The following is a 20,747-nucleotide window of genomic DNA, read 5'->3' on the forward strand; positions in this document are numbered from 1 at the left end:
GTCTTGTTAGATGGAGCATAATTGAATAGGATCCTTGTAGATATTGTGAGACCAGTTTTCAAACATGAGAACCTACATAGGATGTCCAAATCCCATATCTTTCAGTCATGTTATACTTAGGTGGATAAATCCCTGTTTTTTGAATGCCTATATGCTGATTTAGACATCTTGGGCCAGATCCTTAGCTGATGCAATTTGGCACAGCTCCATTTATATCAGTGGGATTACTTACGCTAAAGCGCTTTGCTGGATCATGGCCCAAATCCCTCTCCCTGCCTTTTTTTTTTTTCCCATTCCTTTTCACAAACTGGGTTATATCATGCCATAAGTTTTTAAGCAGAACTCTCTATTGAAATAACATAGTATGTCCCATTAAAATTAATTTATTTATGTGTTTTGAGATGACATTACTCCGTGCCTTTGATGACAATGTCCAGATTACTAAAGTTTAGTTGAGGAAAATCCTGACTTCTGGTACTAGAATTCCTCCCTTCTCTCCCCCCTCCCCAATTTTATCTCCTTCTTGTATATAGTATATCTTTATTATGACCCCTCACAATAAAATAATGAACAGAATTTCTGTTTGATTCTTAGAGTTTACAAGACATTCAATAAGTGTAAACGGGAGGGTAGGATTTGAGCAATATCCTTTCACATACTTTTTAAGGCCCTGAACCTGTAACTGACCAGAAGACTGGACTAGTGCCATATGCTCTGCCAGCTGCAGGATTAGGATCCAAAGTGGTATTTCAGTATATGAAACCAAGTATCAGAGGGATAACCATGTTAGTCTGTATCCATAAAAACAACAAGGAATCCGGTGGCACCTTAAAGACTAGCGGATTTATTAGGGCATAAGCTTTCATGGATAAAAAACCCACTTCTTCAGATCCATGCATCTGAAGAAGTGGGTTTTTTACCCACGAAAGCTTATGCCCAAATAAATCCGTTAGTCTTTAAGGTGCCACCGGACTCCTCATTGTTTTTCAGTATATGAAATACTCCCAAAGTATCAATGAATTGAGTTTTAAATAGAATAAAAATTCAACATGATAGTCAAACCAGGCTTATTAAAGCTCAGAGGCTATTTGAATTGGATTTCAGCCACTTAAGAGCAGATAATTATCCGTACAGTGTATGCATAGATACTTGGTACTTAGCCTTACAATTGCATTAACATCAATATTCTTATAGTTGTTTCATGAGTCACTGTGGAACTGAGTCCAGTAGCTGTGTACATGTATTAATATAAAGGGCTCAGCCTATTAATTCTCAATTGCTATAGTTCTACACTGTGTGGCAAAATTTAACTTCCAGAATAACTGGTTTTATGTAATAGAAAACAGAATCTTAGCTTATGAAATGTTAAGCTGTCTTTGTGTTTAAGTCCTGTAGAAAATGAGCCCCTCTCTTCTTTTCTAGGGTATATTTCAGAAATCGCTGGGTAAAGACTGTCCACCCAGTAGTGCATCAGTACTGTTTGATTTCAAGCACACATTCCACCTTTCAGATGCCACAGAAAGAAGATATTCTTAGACAACGAGTAGTTGTTGTTACTTTGAATACTTCACAGTATCTTTGTCAACTGGATCTTGAACCTGGTGAGAAGATTTCAAACAAGAAATATCTTTAAAATACTTTTGAGAAATAGTTTCCTTCATATTTTCCAGTACCAGTCAAAGTGGCTCTTACATCTTTCCACATCCCTGCCATAAATGAACCCTCTCAATATTCTTTTTGGTTTTCCCTTTTGGATCCAGAGACAAGAAGGAAAATATAAATCTTTGTAATTAGTGAATGTTACAGAGGTATTAAATATTACAATATACATTTGTTGGTATTCAGATTAGCCTCATTCTGAACTTTGTTTATTTAAAAAATGGGGATCATTTAAAAAAAATCAAACTTTAATGAAAAAGACCCCCCAGCATTGTCCGTTATTTAGAACTGATCCAGCATGGGAGAGATAGGGATGCTGAATATTTTATTTATCTCTTTTGTCAAATTTTGTTTCAATGGAAACTGTTTGACCATTTCTACCATGCCAACTCCAGGCCCTGATCCAGCAAAACACTTTGCTGAAGAGGGATTGACTTACATGTTAAGTACTTTGTTGAATCAAAGTCTTTGGGATGACGTTAGTAGTGGTATCTTGTTTTTCTACATATAGTACATATTTTCATATCTTTATCAGGTAATTTACTTTTCAAAACACCCACAGATCATTCTGTACTTTTTGTGGATTGCTTAGCTATGCATACTCCCTGGCCCCCCCTCCCCATGCGCATACACCTGCGGGCACACACACCATTACATTAAAAAGAGATTAATTTGTTATTTCTAGATTGTTATTTGATTTGAAGTAACCTAGACTAATTCACTGGGGCAAAGGCTGCTTAGGGCCCATCACTTTCCTTGATCCACAAATAAATTTCATCTGACATTTAGACAATGTCTAATCTCTTTAGAGATATTTTTAAGATTAACTCCTTATGGCTGTACACACTTGCTGCTATAGATAAGGTTAAATTCTAAATCATTATACATTTTTTTCAAGATTTTCGATGTGATCTTTTTGAGACAAAAATTCTTACCTTACTTATTTGGTAAAGGGCTGCGTATATTCATACTGATACACATATAAAGTTGTTACAAGGGGTTCAAGGCTCACTTTCTTAGTTTTTGTCATAAAGCATTAAATAATTTATCCCTTGATAACCAATAGCTGTTAATTAGTTTATATTATTTTGAAGAATGATTGTTAGATTTTTTTTACATATAGTAAATCTTACTCAATTGTACTTGAAATTGTTCTCTTGTGCCATTTTAAATCTTTAAGAAATATATAGAGACATTTCTCAAAAATTTAAATACATATTTATATTTCTCTTTTACCTATCTAGAGCATCAAGACACTTAAGAAACACAATTACAAATTTAAAATTTTCTGTTCAAAACTTTAGTTCATCAGTTTTTTCCAATTACGAATTCTCCCATGAATAGATGGTGTAGCCTGATCTACAGATTATGTATTGATTATATTAATTGCATAAGAATTTCCAGTTATTACTTTGAGGGTTGTCAGGTTCTTGTCCCAAGATCAGGCCCAGTGTTATTTAAATTCTTTCACCCTCCAGTTCCTCCCCTCATGAACTCCCACTTTCCCTAGTGTCCTATTCCAGCAAAGCACTTTGGTGTGTGTATAACTTTTATAGTGCCTCTAAAGTCAATGGGACTACACACATGTTTAAAGTCCATCATGGGCTGAAGTGCTTTGCTTGATCAAAGTCTAAATGCCTGTAAGAATAGATGGACTTGGCAGTGTGTCTGGAAGGTTAACAAATCTGGGCTCTGTCAGACCCAGTAGGACATCAAATTCTGGAGTCGAGAAACCTATTTGGAGAACAATCTGCCTGTGGTCCCCTCTGGTTTGTATCAAGGAAGCTCCAGATCCACTATCTCCACTGAGTTAGCTGTGGTGGGGTGGCAGGGGAAAGAGGTATTCTCTCAGGCAAAAGTTAAAATAATTTTCTGAATCAGTTGGCCACCATTGTCCATCTGATATGCTGTGTTGTTGTTTGGATGTTTTTTAGCAGTTAGTAGACAATCATTTGCATTTGAGTGTGTGGATAGTTTTCATTGGTGAATATCAGAATGTAATGCTCTAGGTAGTTTATCATATTATCATCACTTTTTTTAAAATCATATCTGCGATTTCTTTTATTTGCTGATGTCTCTGTTTTTTAGGGTTTTTTACACATATTCTGTTAGATGAAGCTGCGCAGGCCATGGAGTGTGAGACGATCATGCCTCTAGCATTAGCGAATAAAAACACAAGAATTGTCTTGGCTGGAGACCATATGCAAGTAAGAGCCTCAGGACTTTTTCATATTGAACTTGGTTTATATTATATTTCCATCAGAAAATGTATTAAGTTTATCCATCTATTTAAGGTACTTATCTGGCCCCATTACTGTAGTATCAGAGTGCCTCACAATCTTTAAGGTATTTATCCTCACAGCATCCCTATGAGATAGAGAAGGGCTATATTTTATAGATGGGGAACAGAAGCACAGAGAGGCTAAGTGAGTTGCTCAGGAACACACAGGTAAGTCTGTGGAGGAGCCGGGGTTTGAACCCAACTCAGCCAAGTTCTAGGCTAATGCTGAAACCACTGGGATAGTTCTTTCTTTTATAAGTTTAAAAGTTACATAGTGCTTCAATTTAATGAGGTGGGCAAGCAAGTATGATCACCCCATATTATATATGGGAAGGTGAGGCACAAAGAGGTAAGGTAACTTGCCTAAGGCTACCCACTGAGTCAGTGGCAGAACCAGGATAAGAATTCCTTCTCATTCTGTGCTCTGACCACTAGCCCACACAGTCTCTAAAAGGGGTGAAGGAAAACAGATATCACATGTTCTGATTTAGGCAGTGCTTTTTTTTATTAATGACAACATCAGGAAGAGGATCTAAACCAGCAGTGAATATTCTGTTAGATAAATTGAAGTTTAAAATAGCATTATGTTTCTGCCCTCTTGTCACCATGCTGTGCTTAGAAATTGTTGGAGTCTCAAACACTGATGATGGCATGCCATTCTGCTGCCTGAAGGCAAAAGGGAGTGAGCTAAGAATAGGGTCAGCCGTACTTGCTTTGTTGGTTTAAGTTAGACTTTTAACATGACTTTTATGGATTTGCCATTACTTTTCTTGACATTTTACAGCACAATGAGAGAATAAACTATAGTGTTGACATTGTAATGAAGTTTACTGAGAATGCAGTCCTTCCTGTGCACTGCTATAACAGATGTAATGTCATATGCTTATGGTTCCTCTAATCCTTGCATAAATACTCCTGTTGGGACTGCAGACCTACAGACCTGATACAGTGGGGCATTTATTGTTCTAATAATAATCCCTAGCTCTTATATAGCGCTGTTCATCCATAGGTCTTAAAATGTTTTACAGAGGAGGTCATTATCATTATCCCCATCTGAAAGATAGGGAAACTGAGATAGAGGGAGGAAAGTGACTTTCCCAACATCACCCAGCAAAGCAGTAACTGAGCCAGGAATTGAATCCAGGTGTCCGGAGTCCCCATCTAGTCCCCCAACCATTAGGCCACATTGCTGCCTCTATTCTATCCTACTCCTCCTCTGTAAAAAGCTGTTTTTTCAAGTAAAATAGCTTGGCTATTTTCATATTTTTTAAAAAACAGTGATCTCACCTCAGTGTGCAACATTTTCATTTCTAAAGTTAAAAGTGAGCTGACATTGATATAGTAAATACAGCATCTCAGATTATTAACATAGCAGAATATATATGTAGGCTTAACATTTCCAAGCATGTCTAAACTATGTTGTAAAATCAGTTTCGTATTTCCTTACCTTTCTAAATTGAAATCCTGGGTTATGCATTTTCCTGCTACAGCAAATGATGCGACTTACCACTAAAGTCATGTTAGTGTGGTGTAGGCATTAGGGAAGCATACAGGGCATCTGAGTTCTATTCCTAGTTCTCCCAGTGAGTGTAATAACTTAATTTTATAAGCCTTGAAGAGATCCTCAAATTAAAAGTACTAGTAAATTGCAAAATAGTACTCTGCGAGGTGTGTACCTCCTTCCATTGTTTGAGATTGTCAGTGATGCCTGCAAACTATGTAAGCGAAACATAGACATAAGTGTTTTGGGTTAGTGTTGGCACATGCATGTAAACAAGCTTTTTTTCTTCCTTTCATCTTTACATAATAACAAAATATTCTGCTGTTCAGCTAAGATCATATATACTTGTGTCACTTTTGCAGCAGAAAAGTATGTTTCTATGTAGTTATTGTAACTAGCCCCAAATCCATGTCAGGGACATATGTTTTCTTAATACTACTGAAGCAGCTTTGTAAGATTTAGTTGTTTACAGGCCATCCTTCAGTTAATGTAGAGTTTTTCTTTTAGGAATATGAAAATCCAAGTCTGCATATTTCGTTAAATTTTCTCTGTATGTGTGTGTCTATTACAGCTCAGTCCTTTTGTCTACAGCGAATTTGCCAGGGAGAGAAATCTTCATGTTTCATTACTTGATCGGCTCTATGAGCACTACCCTGCAGAGTTTCCATGCAGGATCTTGCTGTGTGAGAACTATCGCTCCCATGAAGCTATCATCAAGTAGGTGTGAACTTTTTCACTGTATCACACTTTTGTTTGACTGGTGTGAGTGAACCTCGAAAGGCAGAACAACTCTGTCATTTCAGTGCCACAAGTAGTTCAAAAGAGAGAGAGAAGCAGCTACAACTTGTATTTACATAATAAAATCTTAGTAGTTTTGCATTTTAAAAGTTAATTGATGAGAAATTTTTCCACTGTTAAATAAGGAGACAAAAAGTTTTTTTGTTTAAAAAAAAAAAAGAAAGACGAAGTTCTGAAACTAGCTGCAGGGAGCAAAAAATTAGGGTATATTTTGACATTCCTATTTTGGAGCTGTTATTCAGGGAGAGGTGCCTTGATTGTGAGTCTTTCCTGCTCTGGCTGACATTAGTTAACCCTCACTGAATATGCTCACGTTTCAGAGTAGCAGCCGTGTTAGTCTGTATCCGCAAAAAGAACAGGAGTACTTGTGGCACCTTAGAGACTAACACATTTATTTGAGCATGTTTGGGCTATCTTGATTATCACTAATCAAGTTAGTGATAATCAAGTTTTTTTTTTCTCCTGCTGACAACAGTTCATCTTAGTTAATTAGCCTCTTAGAGTTGGTTGGGCAACTCCCACCTTTTCATGTTCTCTATATGTATATATATCTCGTCCCTATATGTTCCATTCTATGCGTCCGATGAAGTGGGCTGTAGCCCACGAAACTATATGCTCAAATAAATTTGTTAGTCTCTAAGGTGCCACAAATACTCTTGTTCTTTTTGTGAATATGTTTAGTATGTTCCCCAATGTCTTTGTGAAAGGTCATGGCTAATTTGTGATTCTATCCTGAAGAAGCAGGAGGTTCAGGTGACCAAACATGGCTGAAATAAAATTTTTATTAAAGCAAATGATAAAAAATTTATATAATACATAGGTTGAGGAAAGAGTGTCTGTACATCTGGGTATAGTGCTTAGATTAACCACAAATACAAAGTTTTTTTTTTAAAGTCATAAGATACATATGGTGCATAATCAGCAATAACCCAAATGTAGATGAATGATTTTAAGAATACAGTTCAGATATCTAGCGTCCATGCATTTGGGTACTTTACTTATGAAAAAAGTTATACAGAGAGTTGGTGGCGGAAAGCAAAATATATCAATGAGTGAATATTGTCCCTCAGTATTGAGAATTTAGGATAAGTTGTCCATTTAGAGAAAAAAACAGTCCATCAGGAAAGTATTTGAGTTATTTTCCTGACTGCGCTTCTCATCGGCATTCCCGCTTATCCATCCTGGTCTTGCTGATGTCTGATGATGTGTTTTATGTAGATGTCCCTCGATCACCTGATGGCATCCGACATACCACATAGCCATTTCCACCTCTCCACACAGGAAGTAGCCTCTGCAGCTGCAGAACCTTGATTTTGAAGCCCTTATAAAAATATTGCAGTAATAGCTCATGACACTGAGCAACACTCTTCAAACCTGTAGTGGTTTGGACCACTAACCTAGTACTTCTTTTAAATAATGAGGGTAGAATTGAAATTCATCAGCTTTCAACTCAGTTCATATTCTGCAATTCTTTTATTAATTTCAAAAATTTAGGCAGCATCAGCATAATTCAAGAGCACTGATATTTTTTCTTGCTTTAAAAAAAAAGCTGCCTCCAACTTATAGAATGACGTAATCTTATAAGTACAAAAAGAAAAAAATTGGTCAAATTATGATCTTATCACTTTGTTAGTGTCATTTTTTATTACTTTTTTAAAGACTCACTAATTAGTTGTTTGTCATTTTTATGCTGTGATAAACTAATGGCTGCTAGTATAATGAACTCATCCATGAACTGTGCTAAAAAGAATCAGTGCAGTCATGGGGAAAAATGTTAAAGTTTAAGTCCTTGTTCAGTATTTAGTGAAGAATATTATGTTGCTATCCAGTCATGTTAATTAGATTATCACTCACTGTATTCACAGCAAAATGCAGAAAAATGGCTTAACACACTTTTCTGAATAGTATATAATAAGACCTCTTTCCCTTAGATGTACACTGCATTACAGATTCAAGTGTGGTTTAGTTTCCGATAAATTTCTAGACATTATAAATGAGAGGGAGGCTGATGGGACTCAGAGGGAGGCTGATTCTTTCTGCTTTAGATTACAGATGGGATATAGATACATTCACCTCAGGGTTGTCTAGTGTAATGCAGCCCTGGTTGATAGTGACTTAAAGTTGTGATCTGGTGGTGATTTGATGGCATATGTGAAATGAGTTTTTTGCGTTTCCAGTGAACAGTTGTCTACGTCTCCAACCAAAACCACAATTACAATAACTGTCAGCCTTCAAGGATTAGGGGGTCACGAAGACTGAGCAAATCTCTCACTTCTAGAGGTGGTGCCTCCAAGTCCAGGTTGAGGCTTATGAGTGGGACAGTGTTGGGAAGCTTGCATGTTTTTTTGTAGTGTGTTTGTATAATGCGTAGCACAGTGGGGTCCTGGTCCATGACTAGGGCTCCTAGGCGCTGTAATAATACAAATGATTAATAATTAGTAAAGGCTATCCCTGTTCTGTGGGAAAACTGAGGGATACGGGGTTGTAAGAATGACAGTTTTCATGTTCTCTAAGGGACTTGTCAGTTTAAGATTGCAGCTGATATAATATGTTATGGATTGTGCAGACAGTTTTCTTCAGGGGTCAGCAACGTGTTCCTACACGGACACAAGTCCATGGTAAAAATGTTGAGGTCCGGTGGGGCCCGCTCATACCATAATTTGTACCCCTTGTGCATTATGACACACTTCTTTAATTACATGATCACATACTATTTTGTGGGGTGGGAGAGGAAGGGGTGGTTCCTTTCTCCAGTCTTCCTCCCCTGACTCTTTACCTCAATCTTCTTGCCCAGCCCATCCCAGTCTCCCCACAACCCTTGTTCCAATCTACTTGCCCTCCGCCCCCAGGTCTGGTTCTTGTCTCCTCTCCCTTTAGATCAGACAGCTTCCTTCTCTTCCACACTGCCTGAGTATCTGCAAGGGGAGCACTGCTCTCACTTCTAATGACCAGCACCACAATGGCTTGTAACAGCAATTGCAAGAAAAGCCCTGCTCAGTCCCTGCAGCCCTGCGCTGGAGCATGCTCAGTACAGACAAAATCTTCAGAGCTTTAGCTGCCAATTGCTAACAACTTGTTACTGGGCGTGTGCAAATAGAGGTTTTTCAAAGGCTCAGAACTCGACCAGATTTGGGCAGTTTTTGATGGGAGCAGCAGAAGTGCTGCTGGTATTACACCAGAGTGATATTGCTACCCAATTTCAAGTCCTTGCTCTAAGGCATTGAGTGAGGGGCTAGAGCTTCTAACTTAAATAGCTGTAAGAATTTTAACATGGGCAAAACAACGTATTTTGGAACAGTTGAACCATTTGTGATGCAGCTCAGTCTGAGGCAGACACTGTCACAGAGAATTTCAGTCTGTAGGATTAGAGTTTGGCAACTGAAAGTAGGGTTTTATAATGGGAAGTGTTGGGCAGACATTAGGCGGCACTACCAGCACTGCCTGTAATGTGGAAACATCACGTAAGAGAAATCAGTTAGAATTAATGAGTAAGAATTAGGGCTTTTGTTTCAGTATAAAACATTATTTTCTTTGATGGCATATTTGTCAGTGGGCTACAGGACCAAATGCAGATTCCACATTTTATTCTGTGTTTTGCCTCATTGCAGTTACACCTCTGACCTTTTCTATGAGGGCAAATTGATGGCAAGTGGAAAGCAGCCAGCACACAAAGATTTCTACCCTTTGACTTTCTTCACAGCACGTGGAGAAGATGTGCAGGAGAAAAACAGTACAGCTTTCTACAACAATGCAGAGGTAGCTCTTCGTTGGATTTACCTTTCATTGCTTTCTCAAGAATCTGAATTCTTGGTACACTTAAGCATTTTATCTGTCACAATATCTGTTATCAAATTGCATACTTTTAGAGGTTTTTTTTAACAACCTCCTATTGGGTTATGTAGTGTTGTTGTAGCCCAGAATATTCAAGAGACAAGGTGGGTAAGGCAATATATTTTATTGGACTGACTTCTGTTTGGTGAGGGAGTTCAAAAGCTTGTTTCTCTCACCAAACAGAAATTAGTCCAATAAAAGATATTACCTCACCCACCTTGTGTGTCTGTTGGCGTTAGTGCTTGATATAGATTGATGGCATAGATTATCTCAGCCTTCATAGAACCGGTAGCATCTTGCACAACTTGACTATGGAATGTAGAGCTAAGCAAATAGACAACAGTCCTTCAAGCTGCACCACCTCTACAACTGCACAGACCCCCGCTTCAGTCAGTGGCACTCCGCTGGGCTCCACGCACATGAAAAGCTTGCAGAATCATGACCATAATTTCTGATGACTATTTCAATGGAGTTAGCTTCTTTTTCTCTTTGCAAATTGGCTGAAAGCTGCTTACAGTTTACTCAGGCTTGTACATTACTTGCCCGGGAATTTCTGTGACATTGTGATGGCTGAATCTTAGCAACTGAAATATAGGAATTCTTTTTACAATTTAAAATAAAGCTTGGAATTTTCAGACGGTTGCAGAATTGTTTACAGTCTCTGGTTGTGCAATCGACACTTCTTTTCACTCCTGTGATTTCCTCCTGTTCCTAACATTAACAATGTTTTATTCCTTTTAAAGGATCATGTTTTGTGTTTGAATGAAATGTTCAGACTAGTTTATGCAAATTGTTTCAGTAGATAATAATAATACCTAACTGTATATAGCATTTTCAAGCAGTAGATCTCAAAGCACTCCACAACACCCTCTAAAGTAGGGAAATGTTGTTATTTCCATTTTGACCACTGAGGAACTGAGCACAGAGAGACTAAGTGACTTGTCCAGGCTCATGCAGGAAGTCTGTGACAGAGCAGGGACTTGAACCTGAGTCTCCTAAGTTCTAGGTCAGTGGTTCTTAAACTTTTGTACTGGTGACCCCTTTCATATAGCAAGCCTCTGAGTGCGACCCCCCCCTTATAAATTAAAAACACCTTTTAATATATTTAACACCATTATAAATGCTGGAGGAAAAGTGGGGTTTGGGATGGAGGCCAACAGCTCGTGACCCCCCATGTAATAACCTCGTGACCCCCTGAGGGGTCCTGACCCCCAGTTTGAGAACTCCTGTTCTAGGTTATTGCCCTACTACTGGGCCATTCTTCTTCTTTGCTAGAGATCAAAGATCTGATGAAAGCCCATTGAAGTCTTTGGAAAGATTCCCATGGACCTAAACAGACTTTGGGATCAGGCCCCTAATGAGCATGCTCAGAAGTGATTTTTCAATCTATAGTTTTTTTCAAATATGACAGTGGGCTGTTCTCCAGAACAACTATTATTCACACACACAAATTCAAAACTCATCGCTCTTTCAGTGATTATTTTAAAATATTACTGCTAGTAGAAACAGTGGGATTTCCCTCTCCAACATGTAGTGTTACCTAGGGGCTTGACCTAAACCTCAAATCCTGACACCCACAAACTTTGAATCCTTATTCAAATTTTGTTGTTTAGGCTCCTTTCTACTAAACATGGTTGAACATATTTTCCTTAAACTTTAACAACAACAAAATGACCCATTTTCTGAAACAAAACATAGAAAAATTCAGCCCCAAAGGAAATATTGTCTTAAATTTATGAGAAACTGAAGACTGAGGATTATAACTGAAGCTGATTTGTAGTTTAGCAACACTGTTCATTACAAAGCAAGCACTATAATAGTTGCTTATACATCTACTATCTGTTAACCATGGAGCATTTAATCCAATGGGCAATTTTTAACATAGTTGTGCTGCATTTGTTTTGACGTTGTTTGTTAGTAAGAGATCTGCTGAAATAAGAAGCTACTGGTAATGCAGCTGAACACTAAACACCAGTGACTTCAGGACACATCACTGAACAAAGAAACCGAAGGCTACTGACTTCTCTCATTAATGTACCTGTATCTCCTTTTCATAAATGAAAAAGGTTGTGAAAGTTCTTAAAATATCTTCACTGCCTTCCAGTCAGTCATTGAATGAAAATTGAGTCATTAGTAGTCTGCAGACAAGAATAAAGGACAAAAGCTGCTTAATACTGACAAGAAGGGTTCAAACAATGAGGGAGCATTATTACTGTTTGCTTTTGCTGTTTAAAAAATTTCCCACTTTTGTATTAGCACATTAAGTGTTACAATGGTGTCTGCAGGCATTATAGGAGTGTATAAGCTTATATCATATTTACGAAAAGCATAAGGGTTTCAGAATTGAAAAATATACTTCCAGTTTTTATTATTGATCATAATTCTAAGCATATATCCAGAAGCAGAGTTTTCACAGGAATTTATTTGGTAGCCGAATAAACCTGCAAAGGGATTAGAATAGTTTTTACAGATCTAGTATATCTATTCGAGTGTGTTTTGGCAACAGAATAGACTTTTTAAATTATTAGAGAATTTAGGAACTGTGACGCTTGGAAGAATTGCAGTTAAAGTATTTTCAAGCCCTGCACGAATACCACCAACATATATTTACTGCACTCCTAAAATCTGGAATATTTAAAATATTCCTGGCTATGGTTGCAACTTTTATCTTTGCTGACTAGGTTCTGTGGATCTGCTTTATGTTTTTGTCTGTCCATTTGTCAAGCAAACCAGAAGCTCAGAAGTAATGGTGTAACAGTACGACTAACTTTTGATTCCTGTTGACAAAAAATGTGCAAAGTTTGAATATGTCTACTGGAGGGTCACACAGTAGCACATTGCCCACAGAAGGAGCTCTTTGCTTTCCTCCATTCCACCCCACAAGCTCCTTGTGTGCCACCCTCCCACCCTCTTGTATTTCAGGGACTCTGTAGCTTCCCTAGCCCAGCCCCATGCCAGGAGTTCTGTGTCCCCCCCTTTTCCCCTCTGTGCCCCATGTCAGTGGCTCTGTTTCTCCCCAGGCCGAGGTCTCCCATTCTTCTCCCCATGCCAGGGGCTCTGTGTGCTGTCCTAGTTTCTCCTGTCTCCACCATTCTTATTTCTGTATTGGAGTGATGGCCAGAGCTGAGACAGTGGGTATTTATTTATTATGGTAGAAGGTGGTGGCTGCCATCCATCCGTTCTTTGATCTGTAGACAATTTATGGAGGTGGTAGAAGCTACTGACCAAATGCCAGGGGCTCTGTATGTCCCTCATTTCTCCCTTCTGTTTTCTAGTTTTCATCAAATGCTTCTGCCCTTTGATGTCTAGAAAGATCCCTGAAATTTTGGAATTGATCTGATGTGGTCTTCAGAAGTTGTCCTGCTACATTCTAAATAGACAGACAAACAGAGAAATGCCATCAAATTGGATATAAAACCTTACTTCGCTTGGCCAACAATGTAGTGCTAAATATAATCAGATTGGCTTGATTGGCTCAGCTGAGTGAGTCTGGAGATGTCCATGGCTGGGACACTCTGTTGTCTTGATCCTGTAACTTTGTGCATGTGGGCAAACTGCTGTGTGTGGGCAGAGCCCCACTAACATCAGTGAAGCTCCTGATGGATACAACAAGTCTGCCTGTGCGTGTGAAGCGTCAGGACTGGAGGCCAAGACTCCAAGAAGCATTGGAGTTGGGAAGCAGCAGTTGCTGATGAATGGAATGGGATGGGGATAGGCACGAGGGATGTGACAAACTAAATAGCAGTCCAGCCATCCTTCAAATCCCGTTCAAGCAAGTCTGAGATTCTGAATCGCTGTCTTTGTTCAGCCAAAGCCAATCTGAATTATGCCCATGGTTTTACTCTATGTTAAAGATGACGTGCCTGGCACCCACCCCTTAAACCTGCCCTCTCCCAGCGCAGCCCCCAGTTTCAGGCGTTAACTTCATGACCATTCCATTTTCATACACAAAATGACACTGCGAAATTCACTAGAGGTGATAGAAACCTAGTCCCAAAGATCCACCTTTTGGATAAAGAATATATCAGATCTGTGCAGCTGATTTTCTGTGAAACTGTTACAAGTTTCATTTACAATATTTTGACAGTATCTGTGCACAAATCCTGTTTGTACTGCACTCATGTAATCTGAGATTCACGCTCTGTGATCACTACTCAGACTACTAGCATGGATGCTAATTTGTGCTCATCAGCCTGTGGCATAGGAAACATACTAGAAGGTTAATGTGAAAAATTCACATTTTGTGGAGAAATGTTCAGTATTACAAGAAAAGTTTGAAACGTATGAAGTGAAAAAAAGGAAGCGAAAAAGCAATAAAATGAACATTTCTCGGTGTATCAATTCATTAGTATGGTTTGAGTCAGGGATGTTTGGGCCAGATGGAACCATTTTCCTTATCTAGGTAGGCTTAATGCATAACACAGGCCACAGAACCTTACCAGTGATTGCAGTATTTAACCCAGCATCTTGTAGTTGCACTAGAACATCTCATTTAGAAAGACATCCATTCTTGATTTAAATACTCCAACCAATGGGGAATTTACCCCTTTCTAGGTAATCTGTTGCAGCTGTTAATTACCAAGACAGTTACATAAAATACTTGTTTTTATTGAAAAATATCACAGGGCTGCATCCTCAGCTGGTGTAAATTAGTGTAGAATATATTAATGGAGCTTTGCTAACTTAACACCACCCTAGGATCTGGCCCATAGTTTTTAGTTTGTGTGGTACATTTCTCACTAGAATGTGATTCTGCGAGTCCTTTTCTTGTCATTTCTGTTTTGTAATCTCACGTAAGAGTGAGTGCATTTTTTATTTTATGGTATGTGTCCATTGCAACTTATATCAGTAAAAACGTTCAGAAAATATTTCTCCACTGGCAGTTAAAATCCTGGCCTGCTGATTTGAAGGCTAATTAATGTAAATACTGGAAAAAGGCTGAATTATTTTTAACAACCCCTCTAAAGATAACTGGGTAGGCAGTGAAGAGAATCTAGAATATTTGTAATTCTTACAGTGTAGATTCTGTTATGTTGCCATTAAGAGAATGAGCTTGAAGCTCTATAGGAAAATTCCATTGATCAGTTCTCATCCCTTGGGTAGCTAAGTAAGTGTTTATTGAATGAAAATATAGATATTAAGAAAGGTTTTACAATGTGTTTTAGAAGTACTTGTCACTGTGTCAATATCTCCACCCAGTCTCTCTCAGTAGGGGCTGTTGTCTTTCCTGTCTCCTCCTAGCAGGAGATCATTTTGATGATGAGGAGTGGAACTGAGAACAGGTCATCAAGATAGTTTTGTGTCATCAAGATAGTTTGTTGTTTTTTTTAAAGTAGTTTTTAGGCATGATCCTGATGAGTACCGAATCTATCATAGATTCACTTGGAATTGTAGGTGGCCACTTTCTAGTGATTGACTAGCTCTTATTTTCGGTTCTCAAAGCCCACCTTTTTACCCAGGCCTTTGTCTGAGTAAGAGTGTTCATGAAAGATGCACCAAATCTAAAAGGAGTAGGGATGGAATTCTTCGTTTCCTCCTCTTGCTGGTGATGGTTGATAATTAATCTCGGAATTGTCTATTTGCTGCCAGTGGTTAACAGCATGTTATGAATTTTTGATATATTTTTAAAGATGTGAATGTTCCCAGAGCACATGTTTTATAAATGCTGATATAAAAAAATTAAAATAGAAAGAAATTTAAAAATTGCTTTAAAATAACTTGGAACGTTTTAAAAAAAATAAGGATTGGAGAAAGGGTTTTGCAATGTTAACTTCAAACAGCATTTCACAGCAAACATTTGTTTAGCTGCTTTACAAGTTTACTGCTTTCAGTGTACACATCTCCCTGGCTTGAGTTATCAGAGAACCTATAAACATCTAGAACTAAAATTGGTTTTGGGGAGAGAATTGCCTCCTAACTGTTGAGAGGAGTCAGCATGGTCTAGTAGATAGGGCTCTGGGCTGGGAGTCAGGAGGTCTGGATTCTATTCCTGGTTCTGCCACTTATCATCTTACTTGACCATGGTCAAGTCACTTCCAATCTCTGTGCCTCTGTTTGCCCTCCCCCCCTTCTGTCTTGCTATGTAGACTGAATTCTGTGGGCAAGGACTGCCTCAGTATGTGTGTCTACAGCTCTAGCATAATGGAATTCCAGTCTCGGGGGCCTCTACCAAGCTGCCATAATGCAAATAATATGTAATCGTTATCATCAGACATTTTATCCTTTTTCATTTCTGTTGAGTAATTCCCTGACCCCTGAAATTTCCCATTTTAATTCTGGAAAATACTCCTCTTTTATTAAGGGTCTGATTCTGCTCGGTTTGAAATCAGTAAGAATTTTGCCACTTATTTTATTGGGAGCAAGATAAACCTCAGATTAGTAATATTTAATAAAGACGTCTCCAATTCTCTTGCTTCCTCCTCATAATAAAGTAGCTTTGATTAAGGCAAGCTTACAAAGATTTCCTTGAAACTTCATAAAGTGAAGAGCACCAGCCAACCTTTATATCTAACCTGGTGATTCCCAGTCAGTGATCCATTGAGCTTTCGTCTAGTAGCCTGTAGAGAGCCGGCAGGCCACATGGGGCCAAAAAAACAAATATAGACTGGGTTTCCTAGTGTATTTCTACTCTCAGAAATGCACACCTGCTATGGAAGGAGAAAAGAGTTTATTTACAGTTTATTCATATACCCACTGAAGTTCTTTTCTGGATTCTCCATTCCTATTGGTCTTCCTCAGAGACATACAATATGCCTTCCTCACTTGAATTGATTGATAGCAGAGGCAGGTGCAGTCTTACGTGACAGAGGAGCTTTCAGTTTACTTGCTTGTGTGTATGTTCTTTTTCTTTAGATTCCAAAATGTTACATGAAATATACAAACAGAAAGTAAAAATAAAAAATCCCATAAAAATGCATATATTTTCCTGACATATCTAAATATAGATATGACCCTAGGCCTTGATGCTCCAAAATTTAGCATGAGCCTAACTTTAAGTATTTTAGTAGTTATGGTTAAGCATATGATTAAGTGGTTTGCCGGATCAGGGCTGTAAAGATTATTTTTTCATAGGAAGCATTTGTCTTAATTGGAATTTTTTACAGTGTTCCAGAGTATTGACCCCAAATATTATTGATACTGTTGTAAGCTATAGTGTTTTGAAACATTATTATGAAATACAGTAGCAGATTTTTATGTTTACTAAGAAGGTTTTATATAATATTTTGCCTGTAAAATCCGGTACAGCTTTAAAATTCCACTTCTGTTTTTATATTAAGGAATGATACTGGACTAAAAAGCAAATGAACTCTTAACAATATTTTTGACTGAGGGTCTATGATTCTCTTTTTAAGGTATTTGAAATAGTAGAACGTGTTGAAGAACTGAGAAGAAAGTGGCCGGTAGCTTGGGGAAAATTGGATGATGGCAGTATAGGGGTTGTAACACCATATGCTGATCAAGTGTTCCGAATTCGGGCAGAACTTCGAAAAAAGAGATTATCTGACGTCAGTGTAGAAAGAGTGCTAAATGTTCAGGGTAAGTAGTGGTTATATGTCTTAAGGATCTGTTAACAAAGATAAGATTGTGAAATGCAGTCCTAATTTTTGTATGTAATTTTCCAATCTTTGTAATTTTATAACAAGTGATATAGGAGGCTTTTTACAGTAAGCTTTTTAACTGTGATCCCCAGATTTCACACTCAAAATATCTTTGTACTTTATGATTAGAGTACGTTAGTAATAGCAATTTAAACAAAGGAATAACATATAGGTAAAGCAGTGAAAATAATCTTGACTCTTGAGTAAAAAGAGTAGATATAATAATATACAGTCAGTAATGTTGGTGTGACAGGATCTGACTAGTGCACGTTCTCATTGAATGTTATTCCATCATAGAATACCCAAAGCAATAAATGCATGATTTGTGAAATATTTTTCAAAATTAATTTGACGTTTTGTGTAAATGGAGGGGAAAAAAGCTAGGCATTTTGCAAACAATTATGGAAACAGACAGGATCCATAAAGAAACATACTGCCCCAGAGTGTTTGCAATCCAAGGCCCTGGTCCTGCAAAGGAATCCATACCCTTGAACTCCTATTCCCACATTGTGTCCTGCTGACAACAATAGGATTGTGCGGGGGCATGTTCCTTTGCAGGATCATGTTTTAAATAGACAAAGAGCAGACAAGCGTAGCAGGGTAGCAATTGGCAGACTCAAATAGCTGAGCAGGAAAGAACAGCATATATCTTATTGATTTCACATAAGTAGAAATTTGTATTCTTGTGACTTTTATGGCATTTTTATTTGCTGAGCTGTGAAACAGAAATGGCTGATTTTCATAAGATGTAGCCTTTGGTGTAATTTGGTACCACGTCTATTACCGGCTGAACAGAAACTTTCCAGAATTACTTACATGTAAAATGTCAAGTTGTGAAATCTGTCTAGCAAGTGTTGTCATTTGGTTGCATCATATCTGAAAATGGTTAAAATTATCTCAAACTTTCATCTCTTCTTTTTTTAGGAAAGCAGTTTAGAGTTTTGTTTCTCAGCACAGTGCGAACACGGCATACGTGCAAACACAAGCAAACACCGATCAAAAGGAAGGAGCAGTTATTGGAGGATTCAACAGAGGACTTGGATTATGGTTTTCTGTCCAATTACAAACTTCTCAACACTGCCATTACAAGAGCACAGTCCCTCGTAGCTGTGGTGGGAGACCCAATTGCTTTATGTTCCATTGGAAGATGCAGGTACAGTATGTGTGTTCTTTGGCTAAACAGTAGTAGCAGAAGTGCTAGTGAATATTATGCATTTGAGTACAATCTATGGACTATATAAAATTGTTCTGCTTTTTAGGCTCCAAAGGCAAACGAGTTGCATTTAACAAATTTAATTGGAAAAGCATATATAATTTTTTAAACCATTTTAAATATATTCCACTAAACAAAACAGTTAAACAAATCCACTAATTCCACTAAACAAATCAGTTAAAATTGCTCAGGTGATGCCACAGTATCGGTAAAAAGCCAGGAGGACACTAATTAAGTTCTCATCCATCCTTTGCGGTCTACAACCATGGTTTCACCTTGTCCATATTATGCCATCCATTTCCATCATCCACATGCCTTCTCTTCTATACTAAACATGCAATTCTTAACTCCGGTCATGCAGAGTGCTTAGAAATTGATTTTTTCTGATTGTTGGCAAGACTGAGTTGGTGTTATCTTGAAACAGTTTTTTGAATATAGTGTAGATTCTGAACTGATAGTGTTGTTTAATTGTGTTACCTTGGAAGATTGCAAATGGAGGAAATAATTGTGTTACCTTGGAAGATTGCTAATGGAGGGAATAATTGTGTTACCTTGGAAGATTGCTAATGGAGGGAATTGTATATTTTTTAAGTTGAAATGATTTGTGATAGTGTAGTTTGTAAAGTTTCTAGTAGTGTAAATCAGGTGATGTAAAAGGATGTGTTGTGTTTTGTTTTTTCAATAGTTGGATTTACGGTGGCACGTTTTTTGTTTCCAAACAATCAATAACCCCAGTAAAGGTGAGAAGTCACCTTTTCATCTATCTTGGTGAACTTCAAAGTCTAAATGGGATCCTAGAATTATTAAACACATGGCTATTTTTCTTTTTCTTTTTCTTTTTCTTTTCTTTTCTGTACAAAATCTCTGTGAATTGAACATGAAGGTAGCAGAGATATAATCACCAAAAGGCAGAATGCCAGGTTAAGGTACTTCTCTGCCCAACAAAGAAGTGACTTCAGTATGGTTGAAAACAGTATCTTCTTTTAGGACTCTGCTCCTTTGAAATGTTTTTAAGTAGGGAAAACTGAAATGCAGTATTGGCAGAGCCTGATATGAACTTTCAAATTGAAGAAAAGACAGTGCAAAGGTATAGTGAGGGTAACCAGCTGATCAGGAGTGGGATAGTAGGGGAGGGAAAACTTTATGCAAGGGCCTCTACTCATAGGAAAAGTACCACAGTGTTCACTTTAGTGTTAGATCTTTAGTGTTCACTCAGGGTTGACCCATCTTTGGTTCTTAATGTGTTTTCAAAATCACAGTGTAGCTGTTTGTTACTTACTAAAGAGCCTGCGTTTCTATATGTAATGATACTATATGTAATGTACTTGATACTAATAGCTCAAGACCTACATTTCATTTTCAGCTGTTTTTAATGTGCTTATTATAACATTGCATGTCAATATAAATATTGCAAGTAAATTTGGGCATTGAAAATTAGCATGATTTATTACTTTTTTGTGTGTGTGTGTGAAACATCATGGAAGTCATATGAAAGTGGAAAGAACAAAGCTGTTTAGCTATTCTCTGTAAACCTAGAATAAGCCAAATGGGAGCCAAATAAATGAACTTTCTGAAGACATGAATGAGGAAAGGTGAAAAATGGCAGGAGATTTAAATAGTCTTTTTAAGGATATAAAGGACTTTGTCTTCAAAGGCTTCTCTTTCTGTGTAAGAGGTGAAATGTTAAGATGATCAGAGACAGAGCCTTAAGCTTGTTTCTGAAACAGAAGAAATGCTGCACTGACTATGCTATAACAATGCAGCAGAAGTGTGTGTGTGTGTAAGTCATTTGTCCCTTTACATTGACTTCACTTTCCTGAGCAGTGTCTCTCTAGGACAATGCTTCTGATGTTCATGGAGATGTTC

General features: G+C 37.8%; 1 protein-coding gene across 4 annotated transcripts in view; it reads left to right on the forward strand.

The window, feature by feature from the left end:
• The window catches only part of HELZ (helicase with zinc finger), a 136,548-nt gene that overhangs the window by 75,309 nt on the left and 40,492 nt on the right, over positions 1-20,747 (forward strand). For all 4 annotated transcript variants that reach the window (XM_050920637.1, XM_050920639.1, XM_050920640.1 and 1 more), the window contains 6 exons: positions 1,423-1,601; positions 3,748-3,866; positions 6,013-6,158; positions 9,848-9,995; positions 17,423-17,606; positions 18,593-18,821. In XM_050920637.1, the coding sequence (XP_050776594.1) occupies positions 1,423-1,601; positions 3,748-3,866; positions 6,013-6,158; positions 9,848-9,995; positions 17,423-17,606; positions 18,593-18,821 (1,005 nt within the window). The remainder of the gene's footprint in view (positions 1-1,422; positions 1,602-3,747; positions 3,867-6,012; positions 6,159-9,847; positions 9,996-17,422; positions 17,607-18,592; positions 18,822-20,747) is intronic.

This window comes from Gopherus flavomarginatus, chromosome 12 (assembly GCF_025201925.1).
Source record: "Gopherus flavomarginatus isolate rGopFla2 chromosome 12, rGopFla2.mat.asm, whole genome shotgun sequence".
In the NCBI taxonomy this organism is placed as follows: Eukaryota; Metazoa; Chordata; order Testudines; family Testudinidae; genus Gopherus; species Gopherus flavomarginatus.